Source organism: Tinamus guttatus, unplaced genomic scaffold (genome assembly GCF_059628265.1).
Source record: "Tinamus guttatus ecotype Peru unplaced genomic scaffold, ASM5962826v1 Tinamus_guttatus_pri_ptg000403l, whole genome shotgun sequence".
NCBI lineage: Eukaryota > Metazoa > Chordata > Aves > Tinamiformes > Tinamidae > Tinamus > Tinamus guttatus.
In genome coordinates, this window is record NW_028288937.1 from 2,455,831 (window position 1) to 2,475,509 (window position 19,679).

Sequence of the window (19,679 nt, forward strand, 5' to 3'; positions counted from 1 at the left end):
TCGATCTTAAAGGTCTTGTCCCACCATAATGATTCTCTGATTCTCTGATCATGTTCACGCCTCACCATTGGATTAGGGCCACCAACTTGGCATGCACAGGGATATACAAACAACTGTGACCAGGAAGCAAAATTGTTCTTACCGTTGTTGTATCTTTGGAAATGTTCTTCTTCCAACACTGATTAATCTGTCATTCTTGATACAAGATCCACCAAAATTGATAGCTGATGACATTTTCTTTATGGGCAAGTGGGATATTAAATTAGTTTATGGGTTAAGACAGGAACTGCGCGTGTATTTTCATGGGTGAGAAGTCAGGGACTTCTCGTGTCTCGTGTCGGGACTTCTTGGACTAATAGCTTGTGTGTGGTGCTGTAGTGAATCCCCTAAGCTGTATAAAGAGCAACAGCTGCCAGAATCTCGAGATGCCTCGATGAGAATTTCCCACTGGGCTGCTACTTGCCTTTAGTGTCTGTTCTCATTAACACTGAAATTCAGGATGAAGTATAATAGAGGAAATCCTTCAGAAAATAAGTGTGGTCTAGATGTTATAGCATGGCTGTCAAATATTATAAAGGCATTGCTTGTACATATGTATACACACACCTCTTTTTAACTTGTGCAGCACAACCAGATCATTTCTGTTCTGTACTCTCCGTGTAGTACCATTTAAAGACAAATATGTATTTAAGGCTTTAACACAATAACTTTTGAGGGAAAAAAGTGCAATACTAATGCTACATTTACCATTTTCATACAATTAGATTAACATGTCTATTCTGTAGAAGGTGTTTTGCAAGTTGATGTCACTAAATAAAGAATCAACAATATTGCCAGTATTCTTGAAGCACTCCATACTTTACAGTGCTGTTATTTTCTGTACTGCTTTTTTTTAACTCTTCTGTCCTTATGTTGCAGGTAATATCTGGTCAGTTCTTATCAGACAAAAAAATTGGTACGTATGTTGAAGTGGATATGTATGGTTTACCCACGGACACAATACGTAAAGAATTTCGAACACGCATGGTGATGAACAATGGTCTGAATCCTGTTTACAATGAAGAATCATTTGTATTTCGAAAGGTAGGATACTTGGGAAGCACAGTGTGTGGTTGCCAGACGTTTTGCACCTGAGCATCTTTGCTCACTTGAGCCACCCCTCCCTGCTTCAGTCTGACTGCTCACATGAATAAGTACTGCTGCCATGAAAAAGGGTTTGTAGGGCTCCTGTTTACTACAGTAAACAATTTGAAGCTGAAATAAGCTTTCGAGAGTTTTTTTTTTAATTTTGCTTTGTTTTGTTTTTCTAATGGATAACCTCTGTAGCTGTCACATGATTTTTTGTTTCTGTTTGGCTTTTCCCTCCCCTTTGCTTCCTCCTCCCACTCGGAGGTACCTCCTCCGTGGCCATGCCTGTGTTCAAGGTATGCAGTCTGCTCTGAATGAGCCCCCGCTGGTGGACACCATCATTCCTTGGAGATTTCTTCTTCCCTGCCCTGGCAGTGGCTGCTATCTTGCACTGTTCCTTCAGCCCAGAGGGCAGGTGAGATGCTGCATCCAAAGCTAAGGTCAATGTCATTACATGGAAAAGTTGGAAGGGTGCTGTGTTCCTCAGACGTGTTTTCAGCTCCCTCCTCCAGTAGTCCATGTGCATCATGTACTTTTTTTCTTTTTCTTTTTCTTTTTTTTTTTTCCAATAGCAAAGAAAAACAAACCTTTTTTTCTTGGTATGGGGGATATAAAGAGAGAGATAACAGTTGTCATTGCCAATGTTCAGTTTTTCTCTCTCAGTCTTTATATATATGATACATATATATATTATTTTGTATTTTATTTTTTGTCAGCTGGAGTTTCATCCAGACTACATGTGTTAGCAGTGCTGTCTTTGATAGTGTCTGTTTTCCTTACACCTGTTCTGTTGTCATGCAAAATGGTTGCTCTTTTCCAAAGCGACAGTCTTTGCTGAGTGGTTTTACCACTTTACCCTTCATATATGACACACATAATCTACTTTCTTAACAGTATAACCAGTTTCTAATAGAAATGTAATTTATGCAGGAAGCTTTTCTGGACTCAAATATATTCTGAAATGAATGTGAATTTAAGCACTTTTCTCTGCAGATGAAAAGACACAGGAAAAATGCATTAGGTGCATGACAGGCAATCAGGCAGTTGCCCATGGCTTGCTGGCAATTAGATCAGCATCTGTTGCCTCTTATTTCTTAACTCAAAAGGCTCATAAAATACAGCTTCAGCCTGGATGAGGAGGACCTGGGTATCATGACATGGATGTAGTGACCGATGCTAATAGCAGTAGTCCTTGGACTTTCCCCTCTAACCTGCAATAAGCAATTAGATAACCACACATTCTCTTGAGTAACTCTATAAGTCAGACAAGAAGTTATTTTCCTTCATCGCAGGCCCTAATCATCTCAAGCTGAGTGTTTTAATCAAGCCAGCTGTTGGTGACTAGGCAGGTGATTGAAACAAGCACAGCAGGAAGGGTTCTTCCAGTTGGAGGACATGAAGACCTGGGAGGACATGAAGATGCTAGAAAGTCGGGAGGGCCAGAGTGCCTTCCAGAACACCTTAGAACAAATGAATAGAGAGGGAACTACAAACCCGTCAGCCCCCCTCCTTTTCCCTAGAAACGCTTTACCTGAGCCATCATGTAATGATGTGCTGATCTACGGCCTGTAGAGGAGAGGTCTTAGCTACCCAGTTTGGGTTGCATTGTTCTCCTCCAGCTGAGGTTTAATCCTACACAGTTTCTCACAGGTAACGTGCTTGATTGTTCTTCTGTCATGTTTTGTTGCTTTTCTTTTAATTGATTTTAAAATAAAGCTTCAGTCATTCTAACCCAAGTTCTGTGTTGTCACTCTGTTGTGTAAGAGGGAGGCGCGGGTCAGTGCTGGTGCCACACTGTGCTGCAAGGGCTTAGTTGTAACAACTCAACCTGTGTTCTGTGGCAGGCAGACCCTGCAAATAGCTCAGGTGGCTTCGGTGCTTCCTTCTGCGCTTAAAAATGAAAAGTAGTGGGAGGGAAAGTGAAAGGAGATAGTAGAGGCAAATTATTTTGATCTTTCCTCTGAGCATCAATGAGAAGAGGCAGGTTGGGAAACCCGCTGCCAGCACAGGCAAGGCAGACGGGCACAGAGGTTGCCCCTCGCAGGTAGCTGGTCTCCTCTTCCTTGCTGTCTGCGCAGAGGCAGTGTTCAGAGCAACCTCCTTGGTTCCCAGGGAGGCAGGGGGCATTTTGCTCTTGTTTTGGTTGGTCGAGATGGGGGCTGACAGATCCAAGCAACCGCAGCTCCCTCGATCAGCCACGCGTACTGTGCTCCCTTCATGTCTGCTTCTGCTGGCCGGGATGGGGCTTCCACCCGCTCTTGCCCTCCTCTGTCTGCTTCTCGTCTCTGCAGGACCCATAGTTTACCATAGTTTAACATACATCTCATCAGCTTGCACCGTGCTCTTGCTCTTCTACATTGTTCTCCCAGATACATCCCAAATCTCCCTTTTGTCGTTATCCCCCCAGATCCAGCATTGTCTACCCTTTAGTTGCCACGGCCTCTGCCATTTCCCATGTCGTGGTTACCTGCCTGCTTTTCCATGCACTGCTCTCCAATGCACGCTAGTGTAGCTGCGAGCTGCAGGATTGCATGCTCTGAAATTTGCCCATTTTATAGGGTGAAGAAAACTTCTAGGAAAGAATCCTCGGAAAGTACATAGTTTTGCTCAGCAAAGGGGACTGACACTATGTTACTGAGATAGCAGACCGTGTTTCTGGTGTACAAACTGAATGAGCAGATTGCTTCAGACACGGGAGGTGGGGACAGTGCTACTGTATTCGAGTCATTGAATTTCTTCATTTTATGGCTTTCCAGGTGATTCTCCCTGATCTGGCTGTCCTGAGAATAGCAGTGTATGATGACAATAATAAGCTGATTGGTCAGAGGATCCTGCCTCTGGATGGTCTGCAAGCAGGTTACAGACACATTTCCCTGCGGAATGAGGGCAACAAACCACTCTCTCTTCCGACAGTTTTCTGCAACATTGTCCTTAAAACATATGTGCCTGATGGTTTTGGAGGTAAGATAATCCTATCCCTCAGTATGTATCCAATGCCTCAGTTTTAACAGAAGTGAAATATATCTATTGAAGACAAAATGCAAAATAATATGGGAAATAAGCTAATAGTCTCAATTAGGTTTTCCCCATTTGGTGATGCTTTAGCAAGATAATTATTTTTTAAAAAGTAAAAATTTGCGTTGATAAGTCTGTATGTTAGCTGTATTTTCTGGTTTGTAGGTGTAAAAAAGTAAAGCAGAATCAAGACCTGCATTTTTCCAAGCAAAACCACTGCTGTATTCTTGAGAATATTGGAATATTGTTGTTGGTATTTACCCACACTCTCAAAAAGTAAACATGCCTTGACTTGACTAGCAATAACTTGCTAGTCCAAGTTAAATATTTACAGATACGCTCATAACATACATAGGGGACATCCTCGCTGCTAAAAAGTCAACTTTGCTGATCAGACTTTCGGGCACTGCTGTGCAGTATGTTTCTAGACTACACAACATCAGACACTTCAACTCAGGGCAGATACAAGCGTCTGCATAAACTTAAGATTCTCAGGACAGGAGCTAAAACATGAATCTAACGGACGCAGCTGAGAATGTGCTTTAATTCGTTTCTGAAATAAAACTTTTGACAATAAGTGACTCACTAAAAGTGTTTTTTTTTTAAATTAGGTACATGCTTCTGAATTGGTATTGACTTCTTTTCTGAGTGATACCATGCTTTATCTAGAAGTTGAAATTGGGCTTAGCAGGGTGTGGGTGGATTCACGCCACTAAATATACTGAGTGTTGTTCAATAGGAATTTATTTTAAATGCATTGCACAAATTCAGATATGAAAGATGTTTTTTTTCAAACAGAGTTTGAATATTGATTTAGAATTTGCAAATTGTGCGCGGCTCAGTATTGGTCGATCGACTACATTTTCAGCATCACTAAAGATGGTTTATCTGTTAGATCTGAGGATACAGAAAAACAATTCTCCCCCTAAATACCTTTATAATTACAGTAAATTGCTACTAGGATAAGGAAACTAGTTGTAATAGCTTACCATCAATGCTGGGAAAAACAGGCTCCTTGTCAATATGAACTAAATGAGTTCTATTATTAATTCTCCTCTCCCAACCCCAGATAGTTTTGATGTGATACTTGTATTTTTCTCATCAATACAGAACAACAACCTGAACAACTGTGAGACATCTTTTGACACTCAGGTGGACTCATTAATATTCTCTTGGCATGTGTTGATAAGTACTTCGGCAGCATCTGCAGCAGAGCACCTCATTCATTTATGAGCTATCGTTAACAATCTCCATGATTGTTTCAACAGATCTTTAGGAGGGTACAACTCAATTCATCAGCTACCTGCTCCTTTTTCTTTTTTTTTTTTTTTAATAAGTTTTAAGAACTAACATCAGCTCAGAATATTTGCTGCACTGAAGGCTTTAAAATATGCATAATTTTAGTTTTCAAATGATACAGTAACTTTTTGTCATTTATCTGCAGCCCTTACTCATTTCCCAATACAATACCAGTGGAAATTAACACAAATGAAATTGCATTTTCCAGAGAAACAAACCTGTATGTCATTAATCACTGCTACTTAGAGTAGTGGTTAGAGTCCTCTGTAATAAACTCATCCTATGATTTTGCTAGTTTTATATTTAACCTGGCTCCTTTTAGAAAGTGCTAAGAATCCCCTTCCACTTTACCTCACTTGGGAGGAAGAAAAACGTAAGCAGGGGCCAAATGACAATGTCAGAAGCAGTGATGAGTCACTTCCCACGTAGAAATGCTGAGCCTTTGATGATGTACTTAGTTAGTAACACAATTCACAGAGACCTCGCTCTCCTCAACATAATAGTCATTTCTACTGGGACGTTCATGATAATCAGGTACTATTTTCAAACACACATCACATTAGTCGTGGATTTTCATTGAAGAATTGGAGTCAAGGACAGAAAACTTGCTCACTAGGCTAGAGGAAATAGTCAGTTACAGGCTACAGGGCCATACTATGTCTAAAAATAAATTCTACCCATGTTACATGTGTATGAAATACAGTTTTGTAAGAGAGAGAGAGAACAGGTCGTTGAGGAACCACAGTAGAGACAATCTGTTTTGGGTAGATAAAGAAATATGTAAAGCTAATAAATGGTATTTGAGGCAATTTTGATGGGAATTAGAGTCCAGTCTATCTTTTTTTTTGCTTCAGCGGTATGTCCAATGATTTCTAAAGATCATTTCAGATTTCTGAAGATCATTTCACAGAATAATTTAGGCCAAACCACAGTTTGCATGTGAAGGATGGCAAGTTTATTTCCAAAGCTTTTAATAGGTTGGGTAGATTTTGCAGACCTGGTCAATGGGCCAGCTTCTCTGTCTGGCATCATAGTAAGCTAGTTTTGAAAATGCCTGAAAATACAGCATGAAAATGGGCAAAATTTTAATGCTCATGAATGTTACAGTTGTCAGAACCGTCACTGCAGAAGTGATGGCCTGTTCCACCAGTGAGGCAGTCTTCAGAATATAAGGATGCAAAATGTTTATTTTTTGCATGTAAGAAGCTGAAATAGGGCTTTACACCATTCTGTAAAAAGAAAGATTCCTTGCACATGAATCACCATCCACATCCCCATAATGGTCCTGACAAAAGCCCGAGTTAATTACACAATGTATTTGGTAGTGAATGTTGAGTTGGGCTACAGCTTCCTTAAGTTACCGCTTTGACAGGAGAACCTATAACTCAGACCAGAGACCCTTGTGTCCACAATACTGCAGTTAAAGTTTCCAAGAGATCCACAAAACAGATTGCTGCTCTGGTCTCTGAATACATTGTGACTGTAAATACTAAGTCATTTTAATTTGTAAAATCACTTTGTTTCATGGAAGGGTCTGCTTCTGTGAATTCTCTTGAGATGGTTTTGAAGTTAGCCTTGAAAAGAGATTATTCATTATACAGTTAAAAGAGTCACCTTTCTGTCTTCCTGTAAACTTATACTTGCATGTTTATCACTCTATAATACACATTATATAATCCATGTGGTTAAGCTTACACAATGCAATTATTTATTTAATTTTAAAAATTTTTCTCACACTCCAGCAGGAAAAAACAGATAGAAATTCCATTCTTGTTCTTGAGGCTTTATTCTGACTTTGTACCAGTTTTGCAGTGACCTTAGTGGCCTTGCTTCTGATTTTATTGGAGCTAGCGAAGGTTGCAGTTCAGGCAATTTGCTAACAAGCAAAAACAATCACCAATCTGTCCTCTGTAGACTCCTCCACCAGCATGGGACACAATGCATGGTAACATTGGATTTTACTCTAAAAATAAAGAGAGACTGGGATGTTGTTGATTTCATTATTTTGTGTAAATCAAAGAAAAGGGACTACTTGTAGGAAAGGGATTTTATTTAGTTACTTAGGCAGAGTAGAGGAAATATGCATCTGCAAACATAACTTTGTCTGATCACACAGATACAAAAAAATCTGGAGTAATAGCTTCCAACAGCCTATGACTATACAAATACAGGATGAGTAAGTAGTTCTTGCTTATGGAATAGTTGTGGGTGGCCCCTGATACTGGGGCACCACTGCTTTCCGTTGACTCTGTGTTCAAGGTGTCAGAAGGGTATTTACCTTCGTGTTTTAGCCATCCCTCAGAAACAACTCTTCAGCTTTTTTGGCTGAACCAAGGGAAAAAACTGAGCATTTCTACAATGATTGCAAAGCATGGCTCATAAAACAGCCACAGAATAATGCATTGTTTGGTTTTGTTTTGCAGATATTGTGGATGCTTTGTCAGATCCAAAGAAATTTTTGTCTATCACAGAAAAAAGAGCAGACCAAATGAGAGCTATGGGTATTGAAACTGTAAGTAAAACTTTATGACAAAAACAGCCACAATGATTTATGTTCATATTACATATATTTTTTTTATAATGGAGGATGCAAAATGTAGGTTACAAAAGGTTTTGTCAGTAAAAGACTGAGTTTGGTTCCTTGGTTTGAATTTGGATTTGTTTGTTTCTAACTAAACTGGTCTCTTCTCCCATCAATGCTTGTTACCTCATCATTTCTCATTTTCAGATATAATCTTCTTCAGTATACTCTGAAATGCATTAGCATATGTCAATGCACGTATGGAGATACCATTCACTGGCTGAATTTTCCCAGGTCATGATAACACATCCTTTAGAATTAGAAATGAGAAAGTAGCCCAGCTCTAGCATTTAACTATTTAAAATGGGTTACCAATACTTTATTGAGCATAGTGTTGTCCAAAACTATGTTGCAGCTTTCAGAATTATTTAGAAGTAGACAAGTTCATAAATTTCCCATCCCCCAATTTTTGTACTACTGATAAAACTGCATTTGTTTTATTACAATGTGAATACTTCTTCCAGAGTGATATAGCTGATGTACCAAATGACACTTCAAAGAATGATCGGAAAGGCAAAGCCAATAATGCCAAAGCAAATGTGACTCCTCAGAGTAGCTCCGAACTTCGACCAAGTACAACTGCTGGCTCAGGGTCTGGGACCGAGACGAAGAAAGGTAGGTGAAAATCATGTGCAATTCTCCCAGTTCTCAAGTAATTCGGGAAGTCATGGAAAAGAAGTCTTGCAGTTCTATTCATTCTTAGTTCTCTTAAAATATGACCTTTTCCTTTTCTTTCCTTTTTTTTTTTTAAGTGGCCTTTGTCTACTTGCAGATAGTTTTCTTTTTTATTATCCAAATGACTGCATAAAGCCAACACAGCTTTATTTTATTAAGCGACCTCTATATAGCTGTACAGAGCTAGCTGATAGTAGCAACCTGTGTGACTCTGGGAGTAGAGGTCTGGATGCAGGCCAATAGGAATGACTGTTTTCTGATATAGGCCACAAAAAAAAAAAATCCCCTCCACAAATATGTTGACAGAGTTGCAGATTTAAGTAATTAAAAATATTTAGAATTCATCAGATTCCATGGCGATTTCACAACAGTTAGAAATGTTTTCATTGTGTGGTTTGGGTCTGAGTAGTGATTTTTTTATGCTGTGAAAAGCATTAATTAATAATTTAAATATAGATTTCTGGGGTAAATCAGAATTGAAAAAATTTATTTATGAAGTTTAGGTAATCTATACCAATACCTTCCTAGGTATAGACCTTATTCCTCAAGTGAAGATAGAAGATTTAAAGCAAATGAAGGTAAATATGAACACAAGCTTTTCAACATGTGTTTCTAATTGTTTTCAATAGTCAGAATTTTATATGGTTACAAGTCAGGACATCCACAGAAAAATTGATCCAACTTCTCTTTTTCTAGGCTTACATAAAGCATTTAAAGAAGCAGCAGAAAGAGCTAAATGCCTTAAAGAAGAAACATGCCAAGGTATGACTATTAGAGTTCTCTGAGCAAAACACTGTGCTGGGAAAAAAAAAAAAAAAAAACATGCAGCACAGACAGCTCTAAAGTAAATGGAAAAACTAAGGAACAGTGGACCAACAAGGAAGGCATGGGTATTTTAAATGTGCTGAAACATGCTCCAGTAAGCAAATTCTCTTTAGCAACTGTTCGTATGTCTCCCCAAAGTTCCAGTGCACTTTTCTTTGACCCATCAACACTCATCCTAGCTCTGGGTTGCATGACATATTAACGAGCAGCTGGGAAAAGGCATAATGATGTGAGAAGGTGCTGCAACCAGGGCAGGCACTAGGGAGACTGCAGAATTGCCAGGCAGAAATGGAACACGTAACTTAAAAGTGAGGGGCTCTGTTCCTCTTTGCTTGTTTGTATACTTGCCAAACTATAGTTAGCCTTTTGCTTGGTACTGTTGGAAGTGGTGTTCTAAATGCAACACAAATATACTCTACATTAGAAAAATTGCAACCAATTTTCTCCTGTCCATAATCATTACGAAACCACTACACTTGTTCAAAAAAGGGACATAACAGGTGAAGAAAATATCTAAGCTCTCAATTTCACCTCATTTGGAAACCTCATTCAATCCATTCTGGGCTCTTTGTGAGTTATTTTCTTGTTTCTTTAATGCACTAGAATTTCTTGTCAGAGGGGTCATTTTCATTGCAGATTTGACCTGATATAGTTGCCTGTGCCTTTTTCATTTCAGTCCTCGTGTTTATTTGCATTGCTCTTGTTTGGTTTGGGACTGTATGTCTGTGCAATGAAGTATGAAGAAATTACTTGCTATGGTCAGCACTTCTTCCATGAAGCTCTTCATGTTCAAAGTAGTGTAACAAAATTAGGTGGTTGAATTTTAGACTCGTTACTGACTCTATACAGAAGGGAAATCAGCAATTTCTCCATTTTAGGTGTGTGCAAAGCCCATGCTCAAAGGAAAGTTGACATCAAAGTTAAAAAAAAATGCCCCATAATGATGGGAGCTGTGAATAGCTTACAGGTATGGATTGTTCACTGAGTTGTGCCTTGAGCTGCTTCTAGACCCTTATGGGATTGATGTTTTAGAAGACTTCTCATTCATAAAGACTGTTTTTTCTCTCTCTGGACAGTATCCCCCAGTAAGCTGCAGCAACTTTTTTGCAAGTGAAAGTGCTACCATGGTTGCATAGGGAAAAGCCATACTCAGTGATAAGTAGTTTTGATACATTTTTATACATTTTTCGCCTGGCACTTTAAGGATATCTCAGTCAAGACTGTGCTCTTGCTAATGTTAAAAAATGATCCATCTATTCAGACTTGCACTTATTTCCTCTAATCTGGGAGGAAATTACCAGACAGTCTAAAGATGCTGGGCACTCCTAAGAGCTTCCTGCATTAGCTCCAGCTATTTTAGCTCTGAGCCAGCCTGTGTTATGCTATCTTAAAGTACCAACTGAGTGAGTGCAAGTCTGTACTAACAACGGAGGAGTGCTTGCCTCCAGGTAAGGATGACTTTCCAGATTGAAGAGGAAAATCTGAAAAGTTTGGTTCTATTAGTTTACAGATGATCTTAGGAAAGTACTCAGTACTCACCACTTCTTGTACTGCATGTTGTCATCTGGGAGGGCGCAGAAGGGCTCTGCAGTCATCTTTGATCAGCTTCAGAAAGTCTATGTATAGGTAGAGTGAATTATTGGCTTTAAAAGAATTAAAAATGAAGCCCAGTTCTGACAGGTGAAGACTGGTATCTACCAATACACCTGTTGTCCCTGTGTGGAATGGGTCAACTACGTTGTGGTCAAGAGTTATCTTGTTATGCCACTCTAAGCTCCTTCCCCTGAATGATGATAGTGCAGAGTACAGAAGTGTGATCAAAGTTTGGAGCTTGGGCTAGCTTTGGAAAAGATTTGTGGAGATGCTGAGAGGACTGTTGTGCCCAGTCCTCAGAGTGTCATAGCTGTGCCGCTGTCTAACACCCTTCCTGCAGCAGGAGCTTTTGAAGAAGAGTTTCCCACTGCCCTAAACCAGTGGACACTGGCAGCCTGGGGAGCACCTGGGCCAGACACAGTGCCTGCTGATTCTGTAAGATCCCTGGGTGCAAATGATGAAAGAGGAAGAAGATTAAAGGTGGACAGTATCAATTATAAAAACACTCAGATACCAGAAAGCCAAGGATTTAAAGCAGGGGCTAAAGACAGGCTGACAAGTAGGGGTAGGCATGCAAGAGTGGAAGAGAGAGGTCAGGGAGAAAGGAGCTCTGATCTAACCAGCGTAGGAGCTGATCTGGTAAGGCTGTGCAGAGCAAGCTGGGGAAAGCAGCAGCAGAAACGTTCCCGTTACTGACTGCATCCCCTGAGTGCAGGGCAGTGTTAGCAGCTCCACTGAAACGCTCACTCACAGAGGTTAGTTGTTGTGTAGCAAGAAGGCACGTGGTGTTGTCAGTCTCTGTTTCACTGAGGTATGTGACTGTTACAGACATTGCATTTCCAAATTAGATGCCAGAAATACATCTGCTCCGGCAGTGATACGGAGTCAGTGCCCCTGGTGCTGTTAGGGAAGATGGACAACCTTCCAAAGCAGAAGGCTCAGTGGGAAAATAAGTCCATGGTACCCAAGAGGTTATAAGCCCAGTAATTTCACTGCGGCTTAGTCAGCTAGGGCTTTAGGAATAGTGGCTCTGCTTGCTGGGTCCCTGTGGTGTAATACCATGGTCATTTTTCCATCTCAGTGCGATGAATACAGGAGAAGTGTAATGCAGAGGTTACCCCCCCTTCAGGAGACCTAGAAGAAAGATGTCTGTGTTAGGAGGAGGTTAAACCCTTGCCTTTAACCAGTATTAATCAGTTATCCCTCTCCTTCACATCAGTGCTAATATTGCACTCAATAGCAATGTTTCTCAATTTTTAAGTGTGAATGATCACTGACTTCAGTATTTATTAATATTCTTTTCAAATAACAAAATCGGCATAAATGAAGTCATTGCGTGCCATGTTTGTGCAGTTGTGTGTGTATATAGAGGGTATTACAGTTGAAAGAAGTGGTGCCATGTAGGTAAATAAAGTAGTAATTTAGAGAAAATAAAAAACTTACTGAGAAATAGGGAGAAGTTGTAAGGGAATCATAAAGCAAGTAGAAATGAGAAGCAGGACAATCTGTAGTGAAATACCATAGCACCAGTATTTCATACCAGCTTCAGTTTCAGTATGCAAGTGTAGGGTCTCTGTTTCAGAAGCAGCAGTTCTGTTCTGTAACTTAGCTATTGCTTCTGACTCAGTTTTTGAACCAAATCTGCTCAATTGGTGGTGTGGCTGAGGAGCAAGGGCGCTGAAATTGGGGGAGGCCACAAGAAAACATCTTGTAGCCCCTGAAGAGGAAGGTCTGCATTAGTCTGACAGAGGTTGTGTGGTTGTTGCTGTTTTGTCTTGGGATTCATAAGGAATAGGTGATTGCTCGTCCAGCACAGACCTGATCGCTACCTCGGCACATTCACTGCCTGGTGAACCAGTGTCACCTAACGTCACGGCAAAGAATAAGGCAGGTCACAGGAAGAAACAAATATCCATTTGTCACTACTGCAAAGAATGGGGGAAAAAGCCAAGGAATGGGAAGTTAACACAGATATCTTTCATTACACCATGAGAAAAACAGTGTTTTTAGGGGAAAAAATGTTTTAAGGATTCCGTGTAAATCTTTGCCATTAATTGCTAGTGAATGCTCTTTGTCATATGTTGCATGCTAAACAAAACTGGTCCAAAGGGATGGGACAGGACAGGAAAAAAAAAGCTTATGTTGTCTATCAAGAAGAGAAGTGAGTTTTCTCAGCAAACCTCAACTTCACAAAGGGAATTTGGAAAAAAAAACCTTGCCTCTAGAGAAATAATTGGCAGTATTATCTCATTGCTTGAGCTTACTGAGGTGTCACAAGAATCTGTGGGGTTTAGGAACTGGTACTTACAGCAGAATGGCCAGACCTCTTGGATTTTGTCAAGAGTGGCAAATTTCATCACATTATTGTCTGACACTTGAAACTGTTTGCCTATGTATGGAGTGTGTTCTTCCACGTCTGTAATACTGCCTTTATTTAAGTGACAGTAAGGTGGTAGCAGCAAAATCTTCAGAAATATAGGAAACAACAAAGATATTTTTTTCTTCATGGGTTTGTTTTAAATCCAGAGATGTAAAATGCAGCTTTTGAACTTCAGTAGGCAGCACTGTAGAAAAGACTCCTAAAAGGCTTCATTTATATTCTTTTAAACCAGATTATTATTTAATAACTTGTATACGTTGTTGTGGAAAAGATACACATTTTTGCAGTTCTTTGTATTTTGTGGTAGACCGAATTATATCACTTCTGAAATCCCCTTTTTTTTTTTTGCCAGTAGACAAGAATGAATACTTCTGTAGTGGTAGTTAACTTGCAAGCGGTCAGCCTCATACGCTACAGTATTCATTTTGCTTGGCTTTTTTTTTGGCTTTACTTGCCACTTTGTAACCATGGCAAATGTGTTCAATTGCCACCATATACATAAAAATAAAAAAAATAGGAACAACTTAATTTTGAATCTTAGGTGTGGTAACCTCTACTTTTGGTCATTTTAAAATGGTATGTCCAGCCAGCAATAAGCAGAAGTGTTTATCTTTAGACAGTGCATTCATAACGGTATTTACACTGTGAAACATTTTCTTTCTGCAGTCCTCAAAGAAATGTTTATCTCCTGCAATGAGTGACACCCTGGAACTGCACAAGGGCTGATGTCTCTGAATGATATCTGCTGTTTTTTTCTTTTATTTTTTCATCAGGTTAGATCTTGAGTGTAGTATGAGTAAATGAGCTTGGGGGGTATCACAGGTGTATGGATTACAATAGTAGGAGGTTGCACATGTACACAGGAGTCTTTGCCAGTGAATTCATGTATTAGCAGCCTGCCTCTGAGGACCACTACTGAATTTTAATCTGTTGCAAGGATGTTGCATAGTTTTTGTGCCCTTTGGATTAGGCAGAAGAGGCAGCAGGATAATGAGGGATTATCTTGATATATTCCCTATGAGATCTTGTGATGCATGGCTCTAGCAGTTTCAGACAAGAAGGTGATATTCTCAAGTGTTCCTTTAAGCAGTTTAATATGGCCATAGTCGCTAGCCAGAACCGCATAATTACCACTCAAGAAGATGAATCCCAGAGAGATCTCCTGCACATTTACATTGACACTGGATGTGCGTGCTGTTTGAATTCATGCCTAGTAAAAACAGCAACTGGAAAAATAATCCTTTCCCACTGTAAAAGCCCCAGTGCAAAACATTCTGTGGCTCTAGATGAATTAAATTCTGCAAAAATGATTGTTGATTCAGAATTGATAGGTTTTTATACTTACTTTTCTCATTCTCACAATCTGTAAAGAGGATTCTCCAGTCTTTGATTGGTAGTTGTGCACAGGAGTGTTCGTGATATTTTAGATAATTCACACTGCAGTGAATTTGTATCAGAAAGGCTTATTTCCTGTTCTCCTTAATAGTATATAATAATAATATTTATTATGATATATTTAATAATATAATAATAAATGATGGGATTTTTTTCCTTTTCATGGAACTATAGTTTTCTGCTGGAGAATCTTGCTGTGACTTGAATCTTATATCCTTTTTTGCCCTTCCAGAGCCCCAGATGAACTATGGCTTCAGTTCATAATATGATGATTTCTGCATATCGCTTCTGAATATATCTATGTAAAAAATAAAGATGGATTGAAATTTCAAATTTAAATGCAGTGGAATTAAGGCAATGTGAACCTGAGATCTAGTGGAGGAGTTTTACTTGTGAATATATTCTAAATCAATGTGGAACATTTTTACATCTGCAACTTGTTTGCGCCTGAAAACAAATTATGCTCAGGGTGTTTCAAGATGCTATCAAAGCACCAGTATTTCACAGAATTGTGACAAGTTCTGGGTGCAACAGCTAGTCGTAATGAATTTTCCTTTGAACTTAGAGATAAAATCAAACTTACATCAGCCAAGCCATTTTAATGAGCGTTTGGAGGTCGTATAACTCAAGGAACCCATGATCTTTGGGTCTTGACTCAAGGACTCTTTGTACCTAATACTCGCTGGTTGCCAGTAGCACGTCTTCCTTTTTCAGTTCTGTGCATACAAGTACTCCAACAAGTAAGTGTTGAATGAACAAGATGGTGAGGCAGACCAGGGGTGGAGTGGGGGACCACAGTATATACGTTTCACTTATAATATGAAGAGTTGTCTGTGGGCAGTGGCAGTACAGGTGAGGCTCTACAGAAGGTTACAACAGGCTTGTGATCCAGAAATGGGTCTTAAGCCATGGTTGTGCTGAGGTAAAAGCAGGTACTCTTTTTTTCCTCTCAGATTATCCCTAAGTGCCACATGGGCATACAGATGGCTCAGACTTTGTACTGTGTTGTTCTGTTCATCTGGGGGCAAGTACGTATTGTGAGCAATTAGATTCCATCAGCCAGCTCACCTGTGGCTTCCCAGTGCTGTCAAGCTTACATCATTCTTCCCACTGCCCGTATTTTCACCTACATGGTTAATCAGGGTAGTTATTCCCTAGTGAAGTTGGCCCGTTTCTGATGTTGGTGGAGCCTTTTTGTTTCCTTTTAAATCCTCTGCAGAACAGAAAGCTCAGTTTGTGCTTCGAAATACCAAACTGGGAAGCTGCAGTGTTCCCTGGAGGAGGGCTTAGCAGGTGTTGGAACACTCGGGTACATCCTAATGCTCGCTTTTAAAGCCATTGCAACATTTATGTTACTGCTTTGGTAAAAGTGAACGTAGAAGTCTCTAATTAGTATTTTTAGAGGAAGAAACAGTGATAAGGCAAACACAGATGTATAGAAAATAATAACAAAAGAGCATTAGAATGGAAAGTGTAGCACAGATTCAAAATGAGCTCTAAAACAAAATAGAGATAAAGTCCTGGTTCGAAGCCATATTAATTAATATGAGGCTTTTGTCACAATTAGATAAAATGATGAGAAATAATATATTAATAAAATGGTTGTTGTTTATTAATTCTTTTTTTTTTCTATTATAATGTAAATTCACTTTTTCGTCTTCTCAGTGGTAGTTAAATATTTGCATATTATAAGTAGCTTTCCTGACAAAGAGAATACAAAGTCAGGTTCTATAGTAAAGTCTACATGAAAGCACTAAATGGGAAGTGTTATTCTCATGCAGTCCTGCAATGGGAAGGAGCGATGGGTTTGTTAGAGCCAACTTGCGTGTTCATCTTTTCCCCATGAGGAGAGTTCTTTCCTGCCTTTCCATCGATAGCCTCTTCTGGCACTTCACCAGTGTAAAGCGTGTGACTGTAGTAATTAGAGCAGGCTTGCACTGATGTGAAATACCTCACAGGTAGGCCTGTACACCCAGTGTGTCAGCATATGTTGTGCTGCCAAGAAGAATCATAGAATCCTTAAGGTTGGAAGAGACCTTTAGAGAGCATCTAGTCCAACCCCCCTGCACACACAGGGTCACGTGGCACAGGACTGTGTCCAAGCAGGTTTTGAAGATCTCCAGAGAAGGAGACTCCACAACTTCTCTGGGCAGCCTGTTCCAGGGCTTACAGTTAAGAAGAAAAAGGCCAATGGTTATTTGCAGCAGCCGCAGGTCATATTGTGGAGGTCTTGCAAAGGGAGGTGCTCTGCAACATGATGGAATTTCTTATGATAAGATTCGAGCCATCATCAGAGGTCATGGGCCACCTATTCAGACTATCAGTTTTTAATAATTTTATTGGTTTTTAGCTATTTTAGTAACCTGAAACTACTAGATTTGCAGTGGCCAAAGGGCTAGCATTGCATTTGTTGAGATATGTAGAGGAAGGGGGTTGGGATGACTTTTTTTCCCTACTGGGTTCAGAAGCTTTATGTGGTATGATCTGAATTTGTAAATATGATTTTTTTTTTTTTTACTTTGCACTTAAATGGAGACTTATTCAAAAGGAAGATTGAGTAGATAGTACAGTTGGTATTTTTTTCCCATCATTTTTTGTTTTAAGGTCACCACATAACATGTTTTTATGACCAAACAAAAAATTTTATGAAAATCCAAACTAGGGAGAATGCTTTTAGTGATTATGGTGGAAAGCTGGAACCAGGTGGCTAAATGAGATTAAATTCCATTGTCAAAGTTTTCTGTTCATACACCGATATTTTTACGCTGTAAGAAAACTAAACTAAAAATCCAGCAACCTAATTGTAAGGTCCTACTGTTTTCCAGGAGCACAGCGCTATGCAGAAGTTGCACTGCACACAAATTGACAAAGTAGTGGCACAATATGATAAAGAAAAGGTATCTTACGAGAAAATGTTAGAGAAGGCAATCAAGAAGAAGGGGTAAGATATTACTTTAATTTTTTTTTAGACTTAAAATAGATTTTATGTTTTTGCGGTCTGGAATAGAGCCTTCATAGAAAGGTCATTCAGATAAAACTTAACTGCAGCTTGAACCAGCATCCTTATATCAAACAGAGTTTGAGCTGCTTGAATGCTCTAGCAATTGGCCATTAATGTTGTACTCACTTCTGCAGTCTTCTACTCTCTCAATGTGTGAAACGCAAAAACCCAAGGGGTTGTCTCAAATTTTCATTTCTGTGGTCTGATCTGGTCTCACTGCATTCCCTAGGGAATGTTACCGCTGTGCTTGGTGAGAGCAGATGCAGGTCCTGCATTGCTCTAATGGCCAGAAGGAAGCAATAATTGCTTTTGTGAAAAATACAGCTTCTAAATCATGAATGTTGCAGAATAACATAGTTCTTCCATGTTGTCAATGTAAAGTTTCTTTATAACGCAAGAGCTTCTTCAGATCCACAGAAGGAATAAATTATCACTATTACTCCTTTCCCTTCACAATACACTTGCGTTTGCACTAGCTGAAGACCTGGGTCATTATCTGTGTGTCTTTCTTAATCATCTCAGAAATGTTCCTGGAACATACCAATGTCTTTAATAACATGTCCCCCTTGCAGTCCCATATAGCTTTATGTAGCATGTTCTGCATTGCATTGTTGCTGACATTTAATCTGGCAACACTTTCTTCTGTTCACACTTTGGCATATTCTTGAGACAGCAGTTTATACAATATAGCCTGTGACCTAAGCAGGGGTTGCTTTATTTAGTTTTAGTCTTTAGCCTTAATTGCATATTGCTAGCATCTGGCAGCACCCTCACTCACTGAAAACTGAAAATAGATGCATTTTAGATATTGAGTTATTTCATAAATATTTTATTTGCTTTATAAATGATTTGGAATTAGTGTTTTTTAATAATTGGTTGTGTGTGTTGGAAACTCGCAATAGAACAGAAATAGAGCTGTGTGAAGTAAGCAAAGTAAGGAGAGTTCTCCCAATTAAATTATGAAAGGTCACACAGCTCTTCAAAACCTGTTTTGTTTTGCTTTGCTTCTCCCAAGAAAGGAGAACCATAAACACCTAAATACTTATACTCAAAGTACTTTCCTCCAAAAAATGACTCTCTCTCCAAACAGAGAAGGATCAACTATAGGCCAAATTAATTTATTCTGGCTTGGGTTCAGTTTCCATTGAATATAGCACAGCACAGAACTATTGATATAGCAATGGAGAGCTGGATTTATGATTAAAGCCAGAGTATTTGCTATAGTGGCAGCAAACTGAGCCCTGGACATGATTATCTTGAGGGGAGCAAAGCTACAAAGCTTCCCAGTGCTCTGCTCCTACCGGGAAGAGTCATGAACCAATACTCCTGCCAGCCTGGGAAGCGGCTGGTGCATCTGCTTCCCTTGGCAAAGCAGCAGATGAAGGTATGTCCGAGAGGTAAAGGTGGGAACGGCTATCCCTCTGTGGCAAGAAGTGGGGAGCCCTTTGTGCCAGTGCTCTCCAGAATAACCGCAGAGTGGAACCAGTAGAAAGATCGTCTGTCTGATTCCCAGTTTTGCCTTATTTTGTTTGATGCTTGTAATAATATCTTCCCTTAATTTTTTAAATCATTTTTTCACATGAACTCCAAAGACTCTATGAGAATTTCAAATTATCAGAAAAAAATAAAATAAAAGTTTCAAATTGTTGCTCTAGAGGTAGATAGAATACGCAGCCATCAGCTTGTTCCTCAGTCCAATTCCACACTTTCCATGGACTCCAAAGCAGTCAGTCTTCTGATGAGCAAAGATAACTGTTGGTGTCTAATTAACCAATTAGGCAATCAAC

The 19,679-nt window shown here is 39.5% G+C and overlaps 1 protein-coding gene across 4 annotated transcripts in view; it reads left to right on the top strand.

Annotated features, from left to right (window-relative positions):
- Positions 1 to 19,679, top strand: part of PLCB4 (phospholipase C beta 4) — a 124,293-nt gene that overhangs the window by 85,647 nt on the left and 18,967 nt on the right. For all 4 annotated transcript variants that reach the window (XM_088531291.1, XM_088531293.1, XM_088531292.1 and 1 more), the window contains 7 exons: positions 919 to 1,083; positions 3,885 to 4,089; positions 7,866 to 7,954; positions 8,488 to 8,638; positions 9,227 to 9,276; positions 9,395 to 9,460; positions 17,717 to 17,832. In XM_088531291.1, the coding sequence (XP_088387417.1) occupies positions 919 to 1,083; positions 3,885 to 4,089; positions 7,866 to 7,954; positions 8,488 to 8,638; positions 9,227 to 9,276; positions 9,395 to 9,460; positions 17,717 to 17,832 (842 nt within the window). The remainder of the gene's footprint in view (positions 1 to 918; positions 1,084 to 3,884; positions 4,090 to 7,865; positions 7,955 to 8,487; positions 8,639 to 9,226; positions 9,277 to 9,394; positions 9,461 to 17,716; positions 17,833 to 19,679) is intronic.